This window comes from Sinohyriopsis cumingii, chromosome 17 (assembly GCF_028554795.1).
Source record: "Sinohyriopsis cumingii isolate HCF-2022 chromosome 17, ASM2855479v2, whole genome shotgun sequence".
NCBI lineage: Eukaryota > Metazoa > Mollusca > Bivalvia > Unionida > Unionidae > Sinohyriopsis > Sinohyriopsis cumingii.
The window spans coordinates 22,266,575-22,290,537 of NC_142977.1; the positions used below are offsets into that span (position 1 = coordinate 22,266,575).

Genomic DNA, 23,963 nt, shown 5'->3' on the forward strand with positions numbered 1-23,963 from the left:
TCTTCCGAATTTCAAGAACGTCGAAGGAAACTTGAAGGAAAAGACTTCAGAAGCCGAAGAACCCACTCCCTCAAAGATATTGTGAAGAAAAGTTAAGGAAGAGAACAAAGAATGATTTGAGATGCAGAAAAAGCAGCTAAAGAACCCATTCCTCTCAAGGAAGATAGTCCTACGAGAGGGGATTGATGTTCGTGACATAGTGAGATATGGGTGGCCCTTGAAGGACCATTGGGTTTGAAGAATAAAATCGTAGGCTTGACAGCGTCAGCTTAAACTATTTTAAGCCTTTTCGACGTTCAAGTCCCACTGCTGTTCTGGTAGTAGTTGCTGTCGCTGCTAGCGTTCCAGTGATAGTCGATGTCATGGCATGTTTAGAATTTTGTGGAGGTGAAGGTCTCATTCACTAAAGAGGCTTCATGCATCGTTTTCGTTGTTTGTGGCCTGCTGAATTTTCGCGATACACATCGATATTTACTGAAGTACTGTTTTCACTCACTTCGTTCTGCTCACCGCTCATGTTTTTAATCATTTGTTGCTTTCTCTGTTCGTCCTCTTCTTTTGTACCGAAGTCAGTTCTTCTTCCTTATGGCGGTGTTATAAGGTTTATATTTTCTTTTGTTTCTTATTTAAAGGTCATTTTCTGGTAGCAATGGTAGCAATGCAAGAGGAGGATGAGCAGGTGCCCTCGGAATTTCCTGCTATGTTTAACAACAAAAACTCACAGAAAGCCAAATCCAAATTCATTGCATTCTCAGGAGTAGAAGATACTATCTGTGGAATAGTCGTAGCCATATAAGCAGTAATAGTACTGTCACTCAGAGCATAGAAGTCCACTAAAAACGCTCTCCAACACCATATCTTTACCTTAAATTCAGCCATTCGTATAGCACCTTAACTGTTTTGCAATTATGAACGGTAGAAATATCCTAGGGTGTATGTATCACAAATTATATCACACATCCACCTCATTTGTGATTGGTGGATACAAAACACGCCATGAGTGAACTATGTGACACACATTCTGGTTGGTGTAGACTCGTATTTAGTTATGTCATGTGTTCTCAAGTCAAACAGAGATGTGGACTAGCTTAAAATCATCCACCGTCGTTTCCAATATGTTACTCAGTTGTGAGTACCCTATGTATGTCAAATAAATGTGAATGATCGCTACCAGAATACAATGCATAGGGACCCATGAATACAGGGGTCTCACGATCCCATCCGAACATATTATTCTTTTAGACTATAGAAAGAAATGTGCACAGGCTATATACCACCCATAAAATACCCTAATTGTTGAGCCTGCAAAATTGTTATTAACACTGCAGGGGCCAATCTGTAAGCTTAGCATACGTACCCAGATATCATGCATTGCATAGAGGCCCAAATGTCCTAGCTATGCCACTGGGTGTAACGTATGTTGACAATCTTTCATTAACCATCAAATGGCCCCGAGAACATTTAAGGGCCACCCAAAACTCTCAGACACTTAGACACTACTATAATATTGACAAACATTTGGTATTTTATGTTTTACATATTTTCTTCTTTGTCAAAGACTTATGTCTGTTGCTTTCTCTTCAACACTAACCATAAGCCTCTTCTTTCTGTCATTTTATGTGTGATTGTACATAAGCACGAGTGATATGAACATGCTTGCGTGTATACATTCATACACCCCACCCTACCCTACCCCTCTCACTCCATTTGGGGTGAATACATGTATTGGGCTTGTACTGGTTTAATTTTGTTTCTAGAGATTATACGTCTTGCAGGATAATAGAGCTGAAGTAGAGTTTTTGTTTTAATATTAAAGGGTTTAGTTTCTGTTTGATACCATTACTATGCAGCCAACATTTGCATCTCTATTAGTAGGTGCCGTTGTTGGTATGTGTGGATTCTAGTGAGTAGTTGAGAGTGATGGTCAGCGGATGTGGGTGCTGGTTAGTCGGTGCGATTGCTGATCAGTAAAAATGAGTAGGTAGCATGTTTCCCTTTGTACCCACTTTGATCCATAATGTTAAATACGTGGATGTATTTAGCATTACCATGTCCACAATATTAATCCTACGGACTTTTTAAGATGGAATATACTTCCAACCTTCATATTAATTCCCTTTTATCAGTAAAGCCTATTTCTACTGATATCGCCCTTTATGTCTTTCGGTTCGACTTAAAAGAAGTGCAACCAGTATGAAATGGAGAATATTTTACCTCATTTCAGTATAAACACAGTTGCCATCAAGAAATCATTCTCCATTTTGCAGTCTGATTATCTCAGTGATTTAGGTAACTGCCTAATATTAACAGCCGATGTAGGTGAGACACGTAATCGATCACTTATCAATGTCTGTTGACAGCATAAAAAACCTGGTTCTTTTATTTTACATTTGTTCTATTTTGCACAAATTGTTGATAGGTAAAATAAGATCAACCTATATGACCAGTAGCAGCTCACTTGGAACGTATCCATGCTAAAACCTGGAGCCCAACCGGTCGGTTTGAAAGCTCAGACATTGACATTAAGCCGAATGTAAATCTTCACAAAATTTCGCCTAATGAGGTTATTCCCCAAAAGGGTAACTTACAATTTATCGGTAACTTTTCTATATATTTACCTCCAGCTTCTGCCTTTCCTAGTGATGGACAAGTTGACATTCCTTCCAGGTCTATCCGGACTCTTTGTGGCTTGCCTCTTCAGTGCTTCCCTCAGGTAATCCAGGAACAAAATAACTCCTTTGTTTTATGCATCCAGCGTATTCTGTGGAGGTAGCATGTAGCCTTACCGTTGTCTGTCCGTCTGTCCCGTAGGGCCATGCGCACCATTAGCAACGTAATTTACTAATGTAGCAATTTAAACTCGAACGCGTATAGGTGATGTCTAATTCGGTAATATTTTCAAAAGTAAATACAGGAAAGCTTTATTTATTTAGACGTTTTCATTTCCCATGGTGGAGAGCGAGATGGAGTATCAGGAAGACAGTAACTATAATTAATGGTTGTTATTGTATAGATAACATTTTTCACCTGCATGTGATACTCAAGTAACGTATCGCTGTATGGCATTCCAACTCTAATACATACCGGTACCTATAAATCGTCGACCATCTATCTTTATTGCTGGAACTGGTGCAAGACATCAGGCGGTTTACAGGAGTAACGAAACCTTGTCGGAGATTCCGGTCTTATGGTAATCAACTATTCGACACAGCTATGACGGAAATGTATATCGCATATGTTATAGATGCCTCAGGAAAATATACATCATACTAAAATTGAAATCGTCAAAACGTAAATAGTTTTCAACTAGTGTTCGTGACACTTTCAGAATTATACTAATTCGCGCGGAGTGGTTTCGACATCAGCTAATCTGACATTGTATTATACGACGTAAATTTCTGATGTGTAGGCGTTGCTATATCTGCTATGTTGAGTGTTCAGTTGTTCAACAGTCAAATGAGCACAGGTCAACACATCTGACCATGTAAGGTCAAATATTTGCATATAGTTATAAACTGTTGCATCGATCAATATTAATCTGATTAAAATTGATAGATCTCCACTGTCCTGGTTGAAGATCTGACAGCGACTGCTTAGGGGTTATGTTCTGGTTACCTTTGAGTTAGCCAATCGAAATACAGACTTCCGAAATTTTTAACCGAATTAAATCGATAGGCAGGGGTGTAATATGGGTTATAGAGTATACAGCTTGGCCTTACTCCAGATGTGCACCTTTCAAAAAAGTGCTAGCTCCACTTGGCCATTTTCACTTCCTGAACTTCAGAGGTAAATTGTATAACAAAAGATCTGATAACTCTTTTTACAATTTATATATTTGATAACTCATTCATTGCAATTTCAGAAGCTGGTTTTGTCTAGTCTGGCAAAATTCATTTTCCCTATTTTAGTAGCTGCTATGGATAATGTATTTTAGACTAATTCAGGCTGATTTTTTAGCACAAGGGAGAAGTCGTTTTAGCAGTGGGCTTAGATCATGTACAATTTTCAAAAGTACAATATCCAAAGAAATACCATCCACATTACATTAATGTAGCAAAGAGGTATGCCAACATTCTTTCCCTTGTGCGTGTTTTAAATACAAACAACTTCACCTTACATACGTCATTCTCTCAATAGTACATAATAACTGGTGATCGCCACCTTAGCTATACTGTTTAGTCTCCCAAACGTGACGATATACGATTTCATCTGATTGGCTGATAACATTAGCAATTATGCTAATAACATAGGTCACCAGATCGCTCTCAGATGTTCACATAGGACAGTGTGTGTGTGTGTGTGTGTGTGTGTGTGGATTTTAAACGTAGCTTTACCAATTTTACAGTCATATCGCTACGATATCTGCAGTGTGGCAGTTTATAGTGATGTCTAGCACTGGGGCATCATGCCGCAGACATGTAGCATGATGTCCCACCCATACACATCATCCTGACACAAGACCGACCAGTCCTAACACTAACCTCTTAATGCTGAGCTCCAAGCGAGGCATCTGTTAGTTCCATTTTTATAAGCTTAGGACAGTGGACATCTGAATTTAATCAGACTTTGATCAACATATAGGTCTGAGCTTCCCTTAGTGCTTCTAGTGTATGTATAAAAATCGGGCAATGAAATGAATCAGGTTGAATTTCAAGAAAGTAATGTTAAAACTGATGAATAAATGAAACTAAACATGTAATAAAATAGTGGCGAAATATTCGCCGTTCAGGGATGCAAGTGTAAGTCTTATGTCACCAACACCGATTAATAATGAATATTTTCTATAGTCTGAACAGACTCTTTACTTTTAATATTGATTACTGCGATGAATGACCTTGAACCTTAGGTTATGAGTAAGACACGTAATAGCCATCTCAACGCCTTATACCTGTACAAGATGATAGGCACACGAATCAAGACGTCTATCGTAATTGTTCTTTACACCTTGAATAACTTCATAAGTCACAATTCTTTTGGGTAATGATGGTCTACGCATGGGGGTGATTTCGGTGATTAAATCAACCAAATTGTATGTACCACGTGTACAGTCTTATGGTTGCTATGAAATGAGGTCATATTCTTGCATATTTTGTGTATATATAATTTATCGCACGCATTTGTATTAATAATTTATTGAACATAACTTAGATTTGCCCAAAATGACCACCGTCCTACTGCTAAGAAAGGTATCTTGTGTCCCTATGAAAAAGAGTAGACTGGTCTGTTGCAATGTCTTTTCTCTCTTTCATTCAGCTCCATTTCATCAGGCCTCAACGCATTAGCAATCGTCATCCTTGAAGATATCTGCAAACTCGTCTGGGAGTACAAAAAGTACACACCTGGACCGGTATACGTAGCCAGGCTGGCAAAGATACTAGGTAACTTCTATAGCGCTGTCACTCCTTCTTTTCGAAAATACTCTGAATCGATTTTCAGCTTTTGATGAACTCTTTTTATACTTTCCGCTGTATTTGCAATTAGATGCGTGTGTGTGCGTACGTGCGTGCAATTTTGTGTGTGTGCGTTCTTGATTTAAAAATAGTAGCGTTACAAAAAAACTAAATTTTTTATGACTGTATATGTGTACTAAGCACTTAATTCCCTTCCTTCAATATTGAAAACACAATGGCTGTCAAATTCAAACATTTCAAATCTAACATTTCTTTAGAAAATGACTTCAACTGTCACCAAAGCATGGAAATATTATAAATTTACTTTCAGGATTGGTATGTGGTGCTATGGTTATTGGTATAGCTTTCATTTCTCAGTTCCTCGGACAAACAGTGCTTCAGGTAAGTTTGTAAATTCTCTTTGGAAAACGAATTACAACTCTTGATCACCGCATTTTGCTTCAGTGTTTTTTCTTATACTTTCTAGATATAATCTCTTACAGATTATCAAGACATCTCATAACTTGGACGTATGTCTAGCACCCACAAATATGTACTTACATTTTTAATTTTAAAGCCTCATACTCTAATGGATATTTTGGTCAAGAACTTTCCTAGGACTTGTACCAAACTTAAGACGTCATCGAGGCTTTGAGTTCTGCTAAATGTAAATTTCTTCAAAAAACTTATTACATTGTGTTCATTTTGTTCGTTCTTTGCGGATTTTGTTTTACTTATACAGATTTATTCTTGAATACATTAGTCTAGTTTTCATGCTTTAGTTCGTATATATTGACCATCAGATAAACGCATACAGATGAAAACTTACAACATGTTCCATATGAAAAATGTTTTTTTTTACTTAGACATCCACCGTCCTATATTCCTTAAACAGAAGTTGAAGCACGAAGTATATATTTTTTAAAATTTCATTCCACGTAGGGCCTCTTTTAAAAAAGTTGCTCTCATCTGTCAACACGTTAAATACAAATCTAGGTGCATATACTCCATGTATCCTGTATAAGTTTGAGACCTTGCTCATTATGTTTGAGTTTCATGCTCAGTTTTCTCTTTTTCAATAATAATTTACATTGCTTATGATGAGATCTCAGTTTCTCTCTTTTTCCATAATACTTTACATTGCTTATGCTAAGATTTCACTTTCTCTTGTTTTCCATAAAACTTTACATCGCTTATACTGAGATCTCAATTTTCTCTTATTTCCTTAGTAATTAATAGTGTTATACTGAGATCTTGATTTTCTCTCTTTGTCCGTAATAATAATTACTGCTTAGGTTAAGATCTCAATTTTCTTCATTCATCCCTAATAATTTAGATGGCTTATACTGACATTCTTCTGTTCTTTGTACTTGAAAAAAACAACACATTTTTTATTGATTGTAAATTTTAATCATCACTTCAATATGCAAATGACTGATTATAGCTTTGCTGTTTTCTCGTATTTATTTCACTTTATTGCTCCACCCCAACTCACCCCATCCCACCCCACCCCAGAAGGCAGAGAGTATTCAGTTATTATATTGCCGCCCGTATGTCAATCACTCAGTTATCGATTTAGTTTCAGTTTAATAACTCAAGTTTCCCACCATTTAACGTTATTACACTTTGATAATCGCCTGCACCTGCCCTTGTGGTAAGGACTAAACCTATATATTTCAGAGTCATAAAATCAACTCTCAAGATTAAACTTTATTTCTGTATCACATACCAGGACCAAACTTCGTGGATATCTTGTTCTTGGGATACACGGGTGAAACGTCAGGGTCACAATGACTGAAAGAAAGAAATAGCTTCCGTGTAATAACAATAGTTTTATAACACATACCAGGTGCTAACTTTGTAGATAACTTTAACTTGCAGTAAAGGAAGAAACCCTCAATGTATGGTTAAAACATTAAAGGTCATGGTTACTATGATTGAAAGTATAAAAATAAAAAAATGGTTTCTTTACAAAAATGCCAGTTCCATAAACTAAAGTTTGTGGATGACTTATACATTTGTTTTGAAAGAGACAAGTTGATATTTGAGATTAAAAGGTCAAACGTCAATGCTACTATGACTGGCAGAAGAAAATGGTTATGGCATACTTTAGTTCCAAACCTTGTACCTTGACCAATGGCTGAGGAGGGATTCCTCTTAAGCTACGAAAGATTTCTGTTTTGGAGGTCTAAAGGTCAAATGTCAAGGTTAGTGTTGTTAAAAGAAAAATGGACTTTGCAGAATAACCTTGTTATAGATTTGGTTCCATGACCAAACTTTGTGAAAGATTTACTCAATGGGCAATGGAGAAACTTATAGATGATAAGGTTTAGAAGTCGGATGTCTTGACCATGATCAGTCTAATAATACATTAATGGAAATACACTGTAAGATTAGTTCAGTGTCGCATAGATTGACAAACGTGCCCGTCATGACACCAAAGGGACTAATCAATGCCTTCATATAAGAACATTACGCAAGAGACGGGCATATTATATGCCGTTCAGGGTACTCATCTTCTGCTTTAATACCCATGTTTTTCTTCATTTCCTCATCAGCTTATGAAATGAAACTAGTCTGAAAGAAAATGAGCACAATTCAATTGAACTGAACAGAACAAATAGTGTCGATACTAAGTCTTGAATCGCACCTTGTCCTATAAAACCCAGTATAAATCATATTATTTGAATGGTATCATACTATACTTGCAATATCCATTACAGATCATGCTCAGCATTTTTGGAATGGTTGGAGGGCCGTTGCTTGGATTGTTCTTGGAGGGAATATTCATGCCCTTTATAAATGGTGTGGTAAGTATTATACCAAATGGAATCTTTCTGATCACTATTTCTGTTCATAAAATAGAACTGTATTATCAACATACCAGTCTGCCTCAAACATGTGCACATACAGAGCACCATTGTCATATGTAAATAGTGGTTGTATATTAGACATAAACGAGACTGGTTCAGAGACTACTAACTTAACATGCGCTATTTAAAAAATCAAGGATGAAATCGGAAAGTCTAAAAAGCCATCTTAAGGTTACGTGTTACAAAAACGTGTGGAAGGAATGAGAAATAATAGCACTCGTCACTTCGATGTAAATCCAAAAGATAATACTTTTAATGATAGGTAGTAACTGTCATGCGAACTACCTCGGCTATTTACGAAACCGGGATTGCCAAGTAGTTGGGAATGAAAGGAATTTTATTCATTCGTAACTTCTCGGTCAATCCTACAGTCAATCCAATTGTAGAGATAGCCGAATAGATTGTGATTTCTTTTCTAGGGGATACATTTCCGGCAAACAAAATGTAATATTATTCTGTAAATTACAGCGCTGACAGATATGCGATGAAACGTTTTGTACCGCACAAATATCCGAGGTTGTTTCGAAGTAGATACTAGCTTCAAGTGCAGCCTCATGATAGGAATGTGATGCTTCTGATTGGCTAACACAATTTTGTTGCATTTTGGTGTTTTATGGCACATCAACACAAGAAGGTTATTTAGTGCCGAGGCAATTCAAATAAAATATCATTGCCAAGGATGCACCACTGTATCCAAGCTGGGCTGATCAGATGGTAGTATTCGAACCAGCACCCTTTCGGTCGCTAGTCTGGTTCATTAACCACTGAGCGATCGAGGCCCTTATGATATGCAATAGACTCAATCAGACCTATTTTACATCCCTGAACCCGCATGGTGCCAAAGAATTAGAAATTCAATGACTTGATGTGAGTGTGTTTTGTAACATGCGAAACTAGCTATTTCGTACTCGGTTTATATATCAATAGCCAAATAGCAAACAAATTAAATGGTTGCAAACTTTATTTGCCATGCAGAAGAAAAAAATCATTCACAACAGAGGGGTTATTTGCGTTTCATTTCAGAAATTTCAAACCAGATTTTAGTATTTAATTAATTATATTAACCAACATACAGTGTCACTTGGAACAACGGTTGTGTACAGCCATGTCACTTGGAACAACGGTTGTGTACAGCCATGTCAAAATTATTATGGAGAATGTATATTGTTTTTTTCTTTTATTTCCCCCAGTATCAAATAGCAATACAGTGCACATTTTTATTTTCTCTTTAAACTTCAAGAGAACCTTCATCCGATCCTTTTCTGAATGATTGTCTGCTCGAATATATGTGTAAGATATATTATTCCAAAATTTAAACTTATTAATTGTGTATATTCTTCTTTTTAAATTCAATAAAAAATCTTTTAAATATGATTAATATTGCTCCTGTATGACGACTGTCTTTTATGCTACAAATTTTAATACTCTGTTATATTTATTACTATATCGTTTTCCTCTTAATACGATTTCTTTAAATATATTACCTATTTCTATGTAAGAGAGAGAGAGAGAATTATAAATATACACCAGACAGAACGGAAAGTGCTATCCCTGGATTCGTTAGAAGAATGCTTGATAATAGTAAGCTTAATTAATTAATATTTTAATACAAATATTACAATAATACTATCACACACGTTAGATAATTTTTAATTCGTACTCTACGGTGATTCAAACCCAAGTCCGCGGGACTAATATATATATATATATATATATATATATATATATATATATATATATATATATATATATATATATATATATATATATATATATATATACCATATTTTTTAACATAATTATTCTAAGATTTATATTATATTAATTGTTTAATTTGTAACACACACACACACACACACACACACACACACACATATATATATATATATATATATATATATATATATATATATATATATATATATATATATATATATATATATATTCATAGACAAAATACCAGTCAATGATATCTAAATAAAAATTAGTGGACGATTATATGTTATGTAAATATATGACTTGTCAGAGACTGTGGTCTAAATTCATTCCGCATATCGAATACAGGGAGCGCTCACAGGTTTAATTGTGAGTGCAGTTTTGACATTCTGGCTTGGAGTTGGAGGAACGGTCATTCTTCCTGTGCCAGAAGTCACAAATGTCAACACCGACAGCTGCCAATTCTACAACAACACATGTGGCAACAGTGATGCCAACACCACGATGTTCATGATGCAAACTAGAACGATGAGTTCCACAACAACATTTACAACTACAACGAGCTCTTTATCTCCAGAGAATGATTTGTAAGTATATAGTGATATCATTTTCATCCGTCTCATATTCTGACTTTATTTGAAGAGAAGTAGTTCACGTAGTTTTTTGTTTCAGGGGGTTTTGTTTCGTGGGGGGGGGGGGGGGGGTCGGGGGTCGGAGGGCAATCTTTGTTTTTCCTATCAATCCTCAAGCACAGTAAGATAGGTATTGATATTAAGTTCCCCGAAGTAATTATCATAGTCAACATTGAATGTACCAACACAATTCGAAATAAGTCATTGGAAAATGCATTCGAAATAAGATCATGGAAAACACGTTCGAAATAAAACCATGGAAAAAACATTCGAAATTAAGCCGTGGTAAATACATTCGAAGAAAGGCCATGAAAAATACATTCGAAATAAGAACACGGAAAATACGTTCGAGATAAGACCATGAAAAATACATTCTCGAAATAAGGCCATGAAAAATACATTCCAAATAAGGCCATGAAAAATACATTTGAAATAAGACCAAGAAAAATACATTTGAAGTAAGACCATGAAAAATACATTCGGCATAACACCAAGGAAAATACATTCGAAATAAGACCAAGGAAAATACATTCGACATAAGACCAAGGAAAATACATTCGACACAAGACCATAAAAATTACACTCGATCATCTACTAATTTACATTCAGTATGATATTCTCCATTTTGTTGGATCTGAATTTTGATTTAAATTTTCTTGAAGAATTATATATGAAGCTCAAAGTTAAGCTGTAGATTTAAAGACATCGTTATGTTGGTTTGTTATAAAATTGTCTAGAACTGATTTCCTTTTATGCATAGAGCTGCACTGGTGTCGGCATCAGAACGTAGTTTTTCTTAATGAAGCTACAGTGTTTAACAGTAGAATTTAAAATAACACGATGATATTGTACTAGATATAAAACGAAGGGCTAAAACACTCCCATACACAATTTGTTAGTTTCAAAGCATTATGAAGTCTATTATGTATCCCAGAGATGTGCATTAAATGTTTCTTGAACACAAAACGTAAATTTTGTCTCATTAATAATGATGATGATGATGATGATGATGATAATAATAATAATAATGATAATAATAATAATAATAATAATAATAAGAAGAAGAAGAAGAAGAAGAAGAAGAAGAAGAAAAAGAAGAAGAATAGGAAAATGAGGAAGAAGAAGAAGATGAACAATAATAATAATATAAATTGTGTTGTTTTTATTACCATTATTTCTAACGTTTTGATCAGTTAAAACCAATAATGCTAATTGTCATAATCAGTACAATTGTTTTTACTATCATTATCGTTATTATTATTATTATTATTATTATTATTATTCCCTTATTTCATTTATAGATGGATATACCACATATCTTACCTTTGGTACGCCTTGTTTGCAGTAATTGTATCCTTAATTACAAGTATCTTGGTGACAATCATATCAGCATACTGGACAGGTAAGAAGATGAAGAGAACCGCTTGTATTTTTGAATTCCCTTAATTAAATGGAGACTAATATTTTGAAATGTCGTTTCTCTTAGGCTGACGTTATTTATAATCAGTTCATTGTAATAAGCTATCCAGTTTAAATAACATGTTGCAGTAAAATGTTTAAAACTCAGTGTTGCTTTTTATTCTAAATAGCTCCAAGAAACTGAGTTTGAACGTGCAGTCAACTTGATGTATCCCCAAATAGGAGGCTAGGTCTCATTTTCACGAAACATCTCAAAATGTCTGTCTCAAATTGAGATTTGTCAATGTTGTTTTTATTGATTGACTTGCAACAAGGCAATGGATTCAGATACAGTACAAATTCACGAGTTTCTCTTAAAGCAGTGTTGCCACACCTCTACAGCAATAGTGAGGCTTTTCACGTACTGTAGGAATTCATCGAGTCTTTTTTTCCAAGATTAAAAATATTTAAATGAGTTATATTTCAAAACTAACACGTACCTCCTTTCCACTATCATTACCTTCGACAAAACAAACTGATATTTTCTAACATATAATAAGAAAGATAATGTAAAATTTCAGTTTGAGGATAGATTTAAAGATAATGTAAAATCCCAATTTAAGATAAGATTTAAAGATATGTACAATCTCAATTTGATGATAGATCTATAGATAATGTAAAATCTCAGCTTGAGAAGGATAGATTTAAATATAATGTAAAATCTCAGTTTGAGGATATATTTAAAGATAATGTAAAATCTCAGTTTGAGGATAGATTTAAATGTAATGTAAAATCTCAGTTTGAGGATATATTTAAAGGTAATGCGAAATCCCAGTCTGAGGATAGATTTAAAGATAATGTAACATCTCAATTTGATGATAGTTTTAAATAGCTTTTTGCAAAACCAGGACCATGCAATAGCTTTTCAAAGCTCATACGTTTCCAGAATTAAATAATTCTGCACAAGGGAGGTAACTCACCTGACTGAGTAATGGATAACGGGAGTAACAGTTCGTGATCTATTTATGGTTCATGTGTTAAGGCTAGAAAAATGTAACCATCCATATTCATAAAAAAACAAAACATATGCTTGGGATATGTCATTGTTACTCTACACATAACATATTTATATCTAATTTTCAAAATACACTATAAACTTAGAAAATTATATATATATATATATATATATATATATATATATATATATATATATATATATATATATATATATATATATATATATATATATATATATATGTTACAACACTGGTTAATAAATTAATTGCCAGTGGTTTTTATTTACTAATTTTAAGCTAATCGAAAGAAATGTATTTACCCGTCCCCCTGTCTAAACTCCATCCCAAGCATGAAATCAAGTTAACGTAGATTATAATGTCTACTTATTATTTATGTTATTTATTAATTTATTTTCACGGGAAAGGGGAGAGGAGAGGTAAGGATGATCTGAGTGTGTCCAAAATGTCCATATTTAATTGACTTTACAAGAAAAGGACAACATCACAAACACACTCTTCAGTCAAAATTGCTTAATTTAATTTTTTTAAAGCATTCATATTAAATTGGGTCTTAAACTTAAAAAGTATTCGAAAAGTTTGTTTGACATTTTTATTGGGTGACTAATTTTCTGAAGACGTAACAACAACTATCTGAGAAAGATGGAATTATTTATCCTTATTTATATAAACGCTATCTGTCAGGGCAAAACACAGAAAGTGAACAACGTTACCTTGTCTGCTCTTCTTTCTCTGATAAACGTAGTCTGGTTCCAGGAAGATGTCAATCTATTACGTACTTAAAACATTTAATATTGGATACCCTTCTTTTTAACTCTTTTGACTTCCAGGACCTACGTCACATACTTTATTTAATAGAAATAAAAAGGAATCATTCTGATTATATAATGGGTTTCTTTGGAGATAGGTACTCTTCATTTTTTGGGAAAAAGGCTTGGTCTGTTAGAGTTCCGGAAGTTGGATTTCCCTATTCCCATTGCATAGAACGTCAGTCTAACAAGCCTTTCTAACTCCTGACGGATTGATCAGATATTTCAGTTCTTAGGGTCTTTGAATTTCATTGGATTCGGTGTCAGGCCACCACATCCAATCAAAGTCAAGTTATTCAAATTTGAGTACTGTTCTATTATGATCGAGATAAAGTGGAATTGACTCATAAATAAGCAATTTTCCTGTGCTGGTTTATATTTGTAAAAATACACTCTTTACCTCCTATGCATCTGTAATGGCTTATATTTGGAATGTTGACATCCTTTCGATGTTAACATTACAAAGTATCCTTCTGAAGTCAATTATCTCCACCATTTTTGGCCCATGTACAATGCACAGCTGAAACACGATATCGGTTAGTTATCATTACATACTAAGGGAGACAAGTCATGTCATCCTATAGATGTTGCTAGGACAAAGAACTGTAATATACGATCGATCCTTCAAGGTGCAGCTAGGGTTAGCAAATTGGAACCTTGGCTAGTGAAGATACACTGACAATGAGAAGAAACCTCCTTCGTAGATGTGTCAAGTCAGAATGGTATATGCATTTGAAGATATTTCCTTCCTTGCAAGACGCTGCGCCACTCCACAAGAAAAGCATACATGACTTCTGTTTCTCAATACATCATATACACCATTGGTGCACAACCTTTTTCGGCCAGACTGCATTTTCTAAGACCACTCGAGGGATGCAAATACTAATTTATTTCATATAATCACTGTTCACAGGCCAGATTTCTGTGTTGTTTTAATTTGCCCTGAGGGCCGGACAGAACACGTTCGTGGGCCGGGGGTTGTGCACCCCTGATATACACTGACAACGGAGCTATTAATAAATACAGAATTTGTAAAACATCACACCTTTCCTCTCCAATTTTTAACATGTTCCTTCAAATTAGCGCTAAATCCATAAACAGTTTCACATGTCAACATAATTAATTGGTCACTGTCCTACAGGGTATGCGTCACACCTGGTAGCCAGGTTTAGAGAAGTAACTGGGGCCGGACTATTGATTGATTCTTTGCCCATTATATCACATGACTAGAATCAGACCATTAGCGGACGGCTTGATAAGCATATCACACATAATATGGCTAAGACCTTCGACTGATGATCTGATTGTCGGATCACATGACTAGGGTGAGACTATTGGTTGATTGTCTATCACATCTCATGACTGAAATGAAACTACTGATTGATTGTCTTTCATATCCCATCACTGAAGAAAAACTATTGGTTAATTGTCAATCATATATCATGAATAGGGTGAGACTAATGGTTGATTGTCTATCACATCCCTTGACTGAAATGAAACTACTGGTTGATTGTCTATCACATCCCATAAGTGAAGTGAAACTATTGGTTGATTGTTTAATATCTCCCATCACTGAATTGAAACTCTTGGTTAATTGTCAATCATATTTCATGACTAGGGTGAGACTACTGGTTGATTGTCTATCACATCCCATAACTGAAATGAAACTACTGGTTGATTGTCTATCATATCCCATCACTGAATTGAAACTGTTGTTAATTGTCAATCATATTTCATGACTAGGGTGAGACTATTGGTTGATTGTCTATCACATCCCATAACTGAAATGAAACTACTGGTTGATTGCATTGTTTATCACATCCCATCACTGAATTGAAACAATTGGTTAATTGTCTATCACATCCCATCACTGAATTGAAACAATTGGTTAATTGTCTATCATATCCAATGACTAGTGTTAGACTATTGTTTAGTTGTCTGTCACATCCCCTGACTGAACTGAAACTATTAGTTGATTGTTTATCGTATCCCATGACTAAATGAAACTATTTGTGATTGTCTATCACATCCCATGACTGTATTGAAACTATTGGTTGATTGTCTATCATATCTCATCACTGAATTCAAACTATTGATTGATTACCTATCACATCCAATGACTGAATTGAATTATTGGTTCATTGTCTGACTAGTTATGCTTATTTCAATATTTATTCTTTCAAATTACAAGTAATAATAAATAATTCGAACTGACAAATTGTTGTGACCCATGATATAAAGTTGATGCAGCCTAAATGATCATATAATCAAAATATCATATGTGTTTTATCTCTTTGACATGTTTTATTTGCTTGTAGACTTTATCGACACTGAAGATATAGACCCACAATTAGTACATCCCTGGGCTGATAGAATATGTTGTTATCTACCTGCTACATGCCAACGTGTTCACAGATTCCCGAAAAAGGTAGGGAGAGGGATCAAATTTTATTTTTATTTTCGATCACCCATTCCTAGTTTTGCAATATTCAACTCTTAATAAAATTGTGTCAAGCATAGGGTTTGTGCTGTTTGTGTTGTGATCACGTTTTCTACCTTTTGTTAGACTTTGGGGCAATTTGTTTCATTATGAGAAGTCAGTGTTTGGGGATACTTGATTAACCGAGCAATTATCCTGTACTAGATGTCATCGTAATATACCTCATTTATAGTGGTTTGGTCATATTTCGTGAAATGGACCCTCCCTAATTTCCCAACGTAAGGACTTCTCATGATATTCTCATGCCAAAGTGTTTGGTCATTTGAGATAAGACTAATTACATATACTAGGACTTTAGTAATTTAAGATAGGTTTTTTGCTGTGTATTAGGCGTTTGGTCATTTGAGTTAGGATTTATTTTGTGTATTAGATAGGAATTGTTATGTGTATTATGAGTTTTGTCATTTGAGATAGGACTAATTATGTGTATTAGGTGTTTGTTCATTTAAGATGGAATTATTCTGTGTATTAGGAATTTCTTCATTTGAGATAGGACTAATTATGTGTATTAGGTGTTTGTTCATTTAAGATAGGACTAATTCTGTGTATTAGTTATATGGGACACGTTTCGCAGTTCGTGGCATGTGTTATTTAAGTTAAGTTTTCGTATGTTTAACATGTCTGAGTCTCTTTTGGGATTTGTAAGTATCTATAACAATTTTAGTTATATCGCTACGATGTCTGCAGTGGCAGTTTACTTTGATGTCTAACACTGAGGCATCATGCCGCAGACATGTGGCATAATGTCTCATCCGGTCACATGATACTGACGCCAATCAATCCTAGCAGCAGCCAATAACACAGCTGTTATAAAAATCTTTGGTATGATTCGGCAGGGATTCGAACCCACGACCTCCAGCATCTGAGGCAGACGCTCTAACCATTTAGGCCACCGGATCTGTTCATTAACAGGTTTAAGAAAATAGATATGTTTCCTGCTTTTTAACACGTCTAATAAAACCTTAAAACATCACGTATGTCATACAATTATGCGAAGGAAAGGTGTAACGACCGAGGCATGCCGAATGTTTTCAGTCATTTCACTAAACTGTTCTGTGTCATCGTCAATATTTATCAGCATTGTTTCGCTAAGCGTTAATATAACTGTATCTAATTGCTCATTTCAACTAATACTTATTTAAGGCTAAAGAAAGATAAACATTATTTAGCTTCTTTTATAAATTTCATTTGAAATGAGCGCCCTCTATATATGTAGAGAAAGAAAGGTCTCATTTTAATGACATTATTCTAAAACAACATGCTATAATTTTGACAATGCATACGTGAAAATGTTCAATACAAATCTAATTGAAAACTTTTTTCAGGGATTTAGTTACTCCCAAAAATATATTTTGATATTATTTAAATTTCATGTTTCTTTACGTTGGAAAAATCGATCAGAGAAAGCCTGTTGCCTTCGTTGAACAGTGAGTTCAACACGGATTAATATGAAGTGCGTTCATATAAACAACTAAATAAGTAAACGAATGAATGAATGAATAAAGAAATAAATAAATAGGTCAGTCATGGTGAGATTCTTCAATGCGTCCTTGGGAAATATACCATGTCCCCTCATGATATAGCGACCGATGCAGTACATGTGCCGTTAAAGCAAAAACACCCTCATACAATCCCATTATGCAACACTCCTTTAGGGTTTTGTTAACATGCCTAACACACAAGGGGTATAGGGAGTTGTATAGTGCTAACTAAAGAAGTGAGAAAACGCAATATAGAAGTGAGGGAATGCATGTTACTTAGATATGGGCAGTGGTGGACAAAGGCGAAATCAAAAACTTAAGGGATAGCCGTTCCTACTTGTTCCCACCGCCCTGCATCCCCTGGTCTTTGGTATATTTAAGTTCTAATTGATGGTTCTTCGTGTACAGTAAAATCTTATAAAACCATATATTTTACAAAACATAGTTAACAATGCTCGCTGTTTTCGATAAATGTTAACTAAAACGCACTTGTTTCTTCAACAGTGCTAAACGTTGTAAAATTTGACAATGAAATGTTGTAAATATTATTTAAAACATTTTCTTTTTTTCTTCTATTTCAGAATGATATAGAATTATCTGAGATGGAGCATAACAATAAGCAAAGTTATGATGCCCCATATGACGTTAACGATGGACTTGAAACGCAACCAGCAAGACACAGAGTGACGTATAGAAATGGCGACGTTCAACTGCCAATAGAGTCAGATCTTCCAGACGGAGGAACGACAAAATTATAACCTCTCTTAAAACTAAAGACAGTTCAAAGTCTGTTGTAGAACAAAGGTTGTTCACTTAGATCATGTAAAGTCAGATAAGTGTCGACATCACTGTTAACTCGATGTAAAGTGAAATAATTATTCGCATCACTGTTAACTCGAAATATATAAAGTGAAATAATTATTCGCATCACTGTTAACTCGAAATATATCAAGTGAAAACGTTGTTCACATCATTGTTAACTGTTTGAAGAGAATACGGTTGTTATGAGTGTTTTACTTCAGTTGTTTTCTTTATTCTATATATCTATACATACAGGTGAATTTCGTGCAAAACATTCAGGATATTTGTGTACATGTTTCTGTTTTGTTCCATATTTTTTATATCTGCACATACAGTGATTATGATCCAATCAATAATATTTATTCAGATCCAATCAATATTATTTATTCAGATCCAATCAATAGTATTTATTCAGATCCAATCAAGAGTAATTTTTCATTTCCAATTAATATCAAATAATCAATTATAATTAGTACTATTTGATAAAATCCAATCAATAGCAATTAATCAAATACATTTACATTTATCATTTGTTACGTTTATGTCACTTGCATTGGACTATTTGCTGGTGCTGTTATCGTTTGGTCTTACTGAATGAATCTATTTTGGTGAAGGAATATTTGCAGATTACATTGTATGTGTCTGGATTCATTTTTATAGAGATATTTACTTATAATCATGACATATCAAATCGTTGTGAAAATTTACATTCTTGATCTAGCTTTTAAAAAACAATTTGTACGTGGAGATACATGATATAATTAACAAAAGGCACACATATAAAGAAGCTGCAGGTGTGTGTGTGTGTGTGTGTGTGTGTGTGTGTCCAATAAGTAATGTTTTAGAACTTTTCCGTGTGGATGTCATTTCCAATTTTGACTTACAGGCAAGCAATTCTTAGTCTGAGATGATTCAATTCAGACACACACACACACACACGTGCACGCGCATGCGAATGACAATCACACATACTTATGGCCATGTGAATGACATTCTGTCTTGACATAGACATCAGAATGGTTATATGTAGTTATATAGGCATGAGAATGGTTTCACATAGGCTTGAGAATGGTTATCTGTAGTTACATAGGCATGAGAATGGTTATCTGTAGTTACATAGGCACGATAATGGTTATCTGTAGTTACATAGGCTTGAGAATGGTTATGTGTTGTTACACAGGCTTGAGAATGGTTATCTGTAGTTACATATGCATGAGAATGATTATCTGTAGTTACATAGGCATGATAATGGTTATCGTTAGTTACATAGGCATGATAATGGTTATCTGTCGTTACACAGGCATGAGAATGGTTATCTGTAGTTACATAGGTATGAGAATGGTTATCTGTAGTTACATAGGCACGATAGTGGTTATCCAGTGGTTAAAACTGTCCAAGTTTGGCTCATTTGCTATTATTTTAATGTTTTAATTTCAGATGTTCGCTCTTCTGTCGCTTCACTGCTTGCCACTCCGCAACTGTTACAGATCATTTTAATGAAAAAGATTTTGAAACTATAATAGCAAGTGCGCCAAAAAATCCGTAGTCCCTAAATATAACATTGTACCCGATATTCGTGTGCTTTACTTGTTAAATAATATGCACCATAAGTACTCTTGTAATGTTAATCAAATTTAAGTGGACACAGAAACTCCTCAGTTGCATAATGCATTGCTCCAGAACTGTTGTAAAAGGTTAAAGTTCAGAGGTTGACATGACTGTACTATATTAGTTGAATCTAAAAAAAAAACCTGAAAAAGTCGTGGATAACCCGTTAATTTCAATAAAGTGTTTGTTTCTGCGAAACTGTTCATCTTTAATAAAGTGTTTACTTTTACAAACCCATTCAATAAATGACCAACGATGCATCACAGTGTTGCTTCTTTCCTGTTTAAATTTTCTATTGAAGAATACAAGATAATATAGACATACAGGTTCTTCATTTCCTAACAGTGACCAGTTTGTTAGTAGGTAAGGTGCATATTTAAACAACAGTTTGTAATGTCTCTTGCAAGTCGATTCTCTCAATTTTGTTATTGTACTAAGAAAGTTAGTTTCCTTTTCGGCAATGCTTTGATCGATTGACTTAAGTCTCTCTGTATATTACTTAGGCAGCTCCAACTCATCGAGCAAAGTTTCCACGTCTTCAACCGAATTGAACAAGGAAATATAAACATGCGCAATAATATTAAAATAAATGTCTTTAAGGGACAGCATGCATAAGGCGATGCAGTAATTTACATAAGATTCATATTGTGTTAGATGTTCTCATAACGTACTTCACAATTAAAACTGAAAGAAATAAATGCGTATTTTAACAAACTAAAACATGAATCACAACATATTCCCGACTATTGCGGATATAGGAAGTTGCACTTATTGCGTAAAATGCTTCAGAAACAGAAGAGCGCTACAAAGTATGAAACAAGCTGATACAATATTTGAGGTATCCAACAGTTTTTGCTTGGTTAAACAAACTGGTCTTCCGGCTTATTTTGTATTTTGCGATGCTGAACCGTAACCTGTTAAACAGTTGGTGTCTTCATTTATTTCATTGTCTTGCAAAAGAACTATATCATTAAAACGTTCCTCTATTTTTTCAGCTTGTTAACCAAAATATTTATGTTTGTTTGCTTGAATGTTTAGCTCCTTTGACCGTAAACGGGATACACTTCGGTTGTTCTTTGTTTCTCTATTTTAGCGTGACATTCTTCGGCTATGACTCTTGATGTTTATTCTCTCTTTGCCTTTCGTCTGTTTATATAATTTTTAGGCATTGAGGCTTTAAGTGAATTGAATCCGTCTATTCCATTATAGGGTATCAAGTGAAACTTCTTTTCTTATTGGTTCATTTATTTTTGGGGGTTGTAACTATAAGAAATGGGTGATTTGTCTCTTTGGGCTGTCTTGCAGATCTAGACTGCATGTTTTCATTGAAATGTCATCTCATTATCTACACTGGACGCATATAAATGTTCTTAACAGCCAATATTAATCGTTAGACAAGAAACGAAATTGAAAAGTATGTTTCGTTCTTATTACGAATTGTTGACCCAAATGTGTTTGCCAACATCCTGCAATAAATAAACAGACGATAACAATATATTTTATTAGGATATACGTTTGTAGAAGACGAAAAAGAAAGAGATGGGACCAGACAACACACAGACAAACCATGCCTCATCGCCTAATGTATATCATATTATCCACTCTCCAGTTCGGTATATTTTTTCAATTTTACTTTATTAGAACATTGAAAGAAAGTGGAGGTTGGGTAGGTAAAGTTTGAGTTTCGTCAGAACGCGCCAAATTGTGGTAAAGATACAGTTGTAAGGCTATTACATCTATAACTTGCCTTGCAAAAGTCCCAAATTCGTCCAAACTTTAATCAAATCAAACATTTCTCGATAAATGACAGAATGACAAAAGATGAGGGAACTCCAATATCTACACATGTGTGTATATATATATATATATATATATATATATATATATATATATATATATATATATATATATGTATGTTCAGTCATACATGTCCATGTACAGTATATATACACGTCCAGTCATCGGGTACCAGTTATCTGATAAAGTACATATATCCCTAAAAACGAACTTTTATTTTTAAGTCATGAAACTACGATGGCAAATGTGCCGTCTAAATCAAACAAATTTATAACTATGACAAGTCCAAGAGGTTTGTAAAGCTGTTCCGGCCTTTGATGTTGAATTATAATGTATATCGTGTTTTAAAGGATAAGACAAGCAAACAAACAAGCTCATTGTTTTCGATGAGAGAAATAGGAACCCCAAAGAAAACAAGATTTTGAAAAAGAACAATTCTTCGCAAGTTTTCATTTTCTTAAAGTACTTCATGGTTTTTCAATATGTATTATCTTCCTGGTTTAATTAAAGACATAGTTATCATTACTGACTGCACCAGCAGTGACAATACTATAGGCAATAACTACATCAATTGTTGTAACAGTAATAGACACGTATATGCTATTGTTCCTGTAATAGTAATAGTACGAGTAGTTGTAGTAGTAGCATCAGTAGTAACTGCTGCTAATGCTGTTCCGAAGGTAATGGTAGGTCATAGTAGTTGCAGCTGTTGATAGTATTGTTCTTGTGGATGTTGTAGAGAGTGTGTTAGCAGTTGACTTATGCATGTTGTCCTTCTGGTAAATACTCAGTCACATTCCATGAACTGAATGGCGTTTTTATACAATAAACGATTCTCTCCAAGGATATTCGTACATTCCATGTTAACACACGCACACACACACACAATATATATAGTGACCCCGCTATAACACGATAGTTGTGAGCCATAGAACCTGACCGCGTTATAGACCGAACCGTGTTATAAGCAACCAGGTCAGTTAGCTGAAGAAAATGATGCATGTACCAAACAAAATTGCGAATTTGTGTGCGTAGGTAATAAATGCGGGCGGTAAAATGCGTGCTTCGTCGGCACAGTTACCATCTTAAATCGATGCATATTAAATGAGAAATACACCTTTAGTGAAAACAGAGAAGACATATATAATAGTTTACTTTATTTAGAGAACCACGAATTGGTACATATACGTGAACGCTGTTTATATATACATTTCTAATGTATAGCATGAATAGTATCAGCACCGTGTACTCACCCGCGGACCTCATCATATACATTGAATCCACAATACAAGTGATTCCATTGAAAATTTGCAAACACAGCTTTAAAATATGCAATAATTTTATCACAGGTCAAACTGGTTTGAATTCAGTGGAAAAACATAGCACAATCTCATAACGAATGACGAAGCACATTTACCTTGCACTACGTCCCAAGCCGATAAAAGTTATTTGCGTTTTAAGCCGCCGTTGGCAGCGTTCGTAAGCATAAACTTTTCCCTACAAAAAGGAAACTTTAACGGCACAGTAAACGTGCTTCAGTCACGTTGGAAAATGCAAAATTCATCAGATTCCATCACTTTTATTTAAGATTGGTACTGACTTCCTTTGAAGAAAGGTTCTTGATTTTATTGAAAGATTGTAGCCGGCTTTATTTGATGAAGGTTGCGTGCGGTATTGAAGTCACCGCTAAAGGATAGCTTTAGAGAACCAAGCAAATGCCCATTTCTTATTGTGGCGGCAACATCAAATAATTGTATTGCAAGACTGAGACTCATGTTTTCCATTTGCTGAGTACGTTTTCAAAACAATCGGTGCTTCAAAGGTATTCTGTTTCCTTTGAAATTTCAGCAAACAATTTTATATGGGTACATTTTAAACAGGGAATTGGCCGTCGTTTGGACTATTATATGTACTGTCCCTCCAT

The 23,963-nt window shown here is 34.6% G+C and overlaps 1 protein-coding gene across 2 annotated transcripts in view; it reads left to right on the forward strand.

Moving 5' to 3' along the window:
• LOC149777918 (sodium-coupled monocarboxylate transporter 1-like) overlaps window positions 1-20,502 on the forward strand; it is a 56,181-nt gene extending 35,679 nt beyond the window's left edge. The window contains exons 8-16 of one of the 2 annotated variants that reach the window (XR_016415483.1): window positions 2,625-2,713; window positions 5,254-5,378; window positions 5,722-5,792; window positions 8,114-8,200; window positions 10,328-10,566; window positions 11,913-12,013; window positions 16,171-16,280; window positions 18,415-19,964; window positions 19,995-20,502. Coding sequence is in view for 1 of the 2 variants with exons in the window: in XM_089939014.1 (XP_089795140.1) it covers window positions 2,625-2,713; window positions 5,254-5,378; window positions 5,722-5,792; window positions 8,114-8,200; window positions 10,328-10,566; window positions 11,913-12,013; window positions 16,171-16,280; window positions 18,415-18,591 (999 nt within the window). In the remaining variant the exon portion in view is untranslated. Of the gene's footprint in view, window positions 1-2,624; window positions 2,714-5,253; window positions 5,379-5,721; window positions 5,793-8,113; window positions 8,201-10,327; window positions 10,567-11,912; window positions 12,014-16,170; window positions 16,281-18,414 lie in introns of both variants that reach the window. The other variant, XM_089939014.1, reaches the window with a different exon arrangement.
• Window positions 20,503-23,963: the final 3,461 nt, after the last annotated feature.